Source organism: Acanthisitta chloris, unplaced genomic scaffold, assembly GCF_000695815.1.
Source record: "Acanthisitta chloris isolate BGI_N310 unplaced genomic scaffold, ASM69581v1 scaffold19581, whole genome shotgun sequence".
Lineage (NCBI taxonomy): Eukaryota > Metazoa > Chordata > Aves > Passeriformes > Acanthisittidae > Acanthisitta > Acanthisitta chloris.
The window spans coordinates 610-3,364 of record NW_008657882.1 but is presented as its reverse complement, the minus strand read 5'-3'; the positions used below and the strand labels follow the sequence as shown (position 1 = coordinate 3,364).

Below are 2,755 nucleotides of genomic sequence, written 5' to 3'. Positions count from 1 at the left end.
CCTCCTTCCCTCCCCTTCCTCCCTCCTTCCCCTTTCCCCCTCCTTCCCCTTTCTCTCTCCTTCCCCTTTCTCACTCCTTCCCCTTCCTCCCTCTCCCTTTCCTCTTTCCTTCTTCCCTTCCTCCCTCCCTTATTCCACCCCCGTGGTGAGACAGTCCTGCTGGGTACTCACCTGCCCTCCCTGTTTTCCAGGTTCCCCAAGAGTTCCAGGACGACCTCTGTGGCCCTAGGGATGAAGAGGAAGCTCATGAACATCCCTGGCAAAGGGTCCAGGTATTATCCTGATGGCCACAGCACCCAGAGCCACCCTGCCCATCACATCCCACCCTGGGGTGCCCAGTGGGAACGTGGTGGGGCTCAGCATCCCACTGGGAATGTGCTGGGACTAGTGTCATGGTTGGGGCTCTGGCCCAGGGAATCACCCCCAGGAAGGGTCTGGCAGGAACTGGAGAACCACAAGGGACATCTCTCACATCACCTTTGTCTTCAGAGCTCTCTGTGTCCTTGTGTTCCCAGGGGAGCTCCTAAGACCAGGGAAGGATCCTCCACTTCCTTCCCATTTCCCCCAGGGAGGTGGGAAGGAAGGAGGTGGAAGGAGGAAGATGGAAAGAAGGAGGTGGGAAGGAGGGAGGTGGAAGGAAGGAGGTGGAAGGAGGAAGGTGGAAGGTGGAAGGAAAGAGTTAGAAGGAAGGAAGAAGTGAGCAGGTAATGGTCCCTGCTCCCCCCCCAGCAGCTCCAGGTCTCCCTTACCTTCAGTCCCTGCAGTCCCTGAGGGCCCTTGGGGCCTGGGGGGCAACTGGTTGGGCACTGGAGGGGGAAGAAGAAGCACAGGTTGAGTTGGGAAAGGACCTGGAGGCTATGGAGAAGCACAGACAGACTCCTGTGCCAGGTGGGAGCACAGGGGACACCCAGCTCTGCCTGACCACCCTGCTCCTCCCCAGGTGCCAGATTCCAGGGGGCAATGGATTTCAGGTAGCCAAGTGCCCTGCAGAGCCCTCTGAGGGGTCAACTCTCACCAGGAAATCAGCACTGCCTTCCAGTCCTTGGATGTGTCCTGGGAGGCCCTGACCAGCAGCACCCATGGGTTAACAGCAGGATGGTGTTCCAGGAGAGGGGAGCAAGGCATGGGGTGGGAGGTGTGTGCAGGACCCAAATCCTGGCTCCAACCCCAGGAGGGAGGACTCTTCTCCCTCCTGCAGAGGATGCTGGTTGGGGAGATACTCACAGGTTTGCCTGGAGGGCCTGGAGGACCCCGAGGGCCGTCAGGGCCAGGGTCACCCTAGGAGAGAACAACCCCAGGGAAGGAGATGTCAGGTGCTGCTGGAGCTGGGATGGAGAGGGGATGGAGACCCAGCAGGAACTGGGGATGCAGCTCATGGCACAGAGCCTGTCACCCCTCCCTTCCCACTCTCCCACCTCACAGGATCATCCCTGTTCACCCAGGAGTGTGGGAAATAGATGCAAGTGTGAGGGAAAGTTGTCCCATGCCCCTCCTGACTCCTCACCTTGGGTCCCAACACTCCAATCTCTCCAGGAAGCCCAACCTGGCCTGGAAGCCCCTTCAGGAGAAGAGAGACGTGTCCAGAGTGAGAGAGGTCACTCCTTACTTTGAGGTTTTAAGTTCTGAGCTCTTCCAGCACAATACCAGGCAGGATCCCACCCCAGCCCCACAGAGTGGCACTTACAGGAGGTCCTGGCAGTGAAGGACCCTGCAATGAGAAGAAAGACAAGGTTGGTGTGAGTTCTCCAAGCCCCAAACCCATCAGTGATGCCCTGAGCAGGGTGATGCCCATGCTGCCCACTCTGCTCCCACCCAGCTCAGGGGTGCAGGAGCATCACCAGCACCCACGGGAGCTGTGGATACTCACAGGGAGCCCTGGAGGTCCTGGCAGTCCAGGCTGGCCCTGTTGGGATGGAAAAGGAGAGAGACAGGAGATGCAACTGCTCTGACAGCTGCTAAATTTCCCTTCCCTCACCCCAGTTTCAGTGTTCCCTTGGAGCCAAACACTCCATCACCCAATTCCTGTGTCCACAGTCACAGGGCTGGGCACAGCCTGGCCAGGCTCTGCTGGATCCAGGGGAGAAAGGTGGGAGACTGGGAAAGAAGGAGCCTGGGAAGGTAGGATATTGGGAAGGTAGGATACTGGGAAGGTGAAACCTGGGAAGATGGGAGCCCAGAAAGGTTGGAGCTTGGGAAGGAAGGAGCCTGGGAAAGTGGGAGTGGGAAGGTGGGAGTTTGGGAAAGTGAGACTTGGGAAGGTGTGAGCCTGGAAAAGTGGGAGTGGGAAGGTGGGAGCCAGGGAAGGAAGAAGCCTGAGAAAGTGGGAGTGGGAATGGGAAGGAAGGAGGTGGAAGGAGGAAGAAAGGTGAGACCTGGGAAGGTGAGACTTGGGAAGGTGGAAGCACTGGAAGGAGGGAGTCTGGGAAGTTGGGAACCTGGGAAGGTAGGAACCTGGGAAAGTAGGAGCCTGGGAAAGTGAGAGTGGGAACCTGGGAAGTGGGAAGGTGGGAGCCTAGGAAGGTGAGACCTGGGAAGGTGAGACTTGGGAAGGTGGAAGCACTGGAAGGAGGGAGTCTGGGAAGTTGGGAACCTGGGAAGGTAGGAGCCTGGGAAGTTGGGAGCCTAGGAAAGTGAGAGCCTAGGAAAGTGGGAGCAGCTGTCCCAGAGCAGCTCCTGCCTCACCTTCAGTCCTGGCCCACCCATAGGTCCTGGTTCCCCTTTTGCTCCTGTCAGGCCCTGCAAGAGGAGACACCCA

General features: G+C 58.5%; 1 protein-coding gene across 1 annotated transcript in view; it reads right to left on the bottom strand.

Moving 5' to 3' along the window:
• The window catches only part of COL9A2 (collagen, type IX, alpha 2), a gene marked incomplete at both ends in the record, with an annotated part of 10,202 nt that overhangs the window by 6,999 nt on the left and 448 nt on the right, over positions 1-2,755 (bottom strand). Inside the window, 8 exon segments of the mRNA XM_009084903.1 lie at positions 172-225; positions 750-806; positions 1,016-1,063; positions 1,225-1,278; positions 1,505-1,558; positions 1,685-1,708; positions 1,868-1,903; positions 2,683-2,736. Of these exon segments, the coding sequence (XP_009083151.1) occupies positions 172-225; positions 750-806; positions 1,016-1,063; positions 1,225-1,278; positions 1,505-1,558; positions 1,685-1,708; positions 1,868-1,903; positions 2,683-2,736 (381 nt within the window).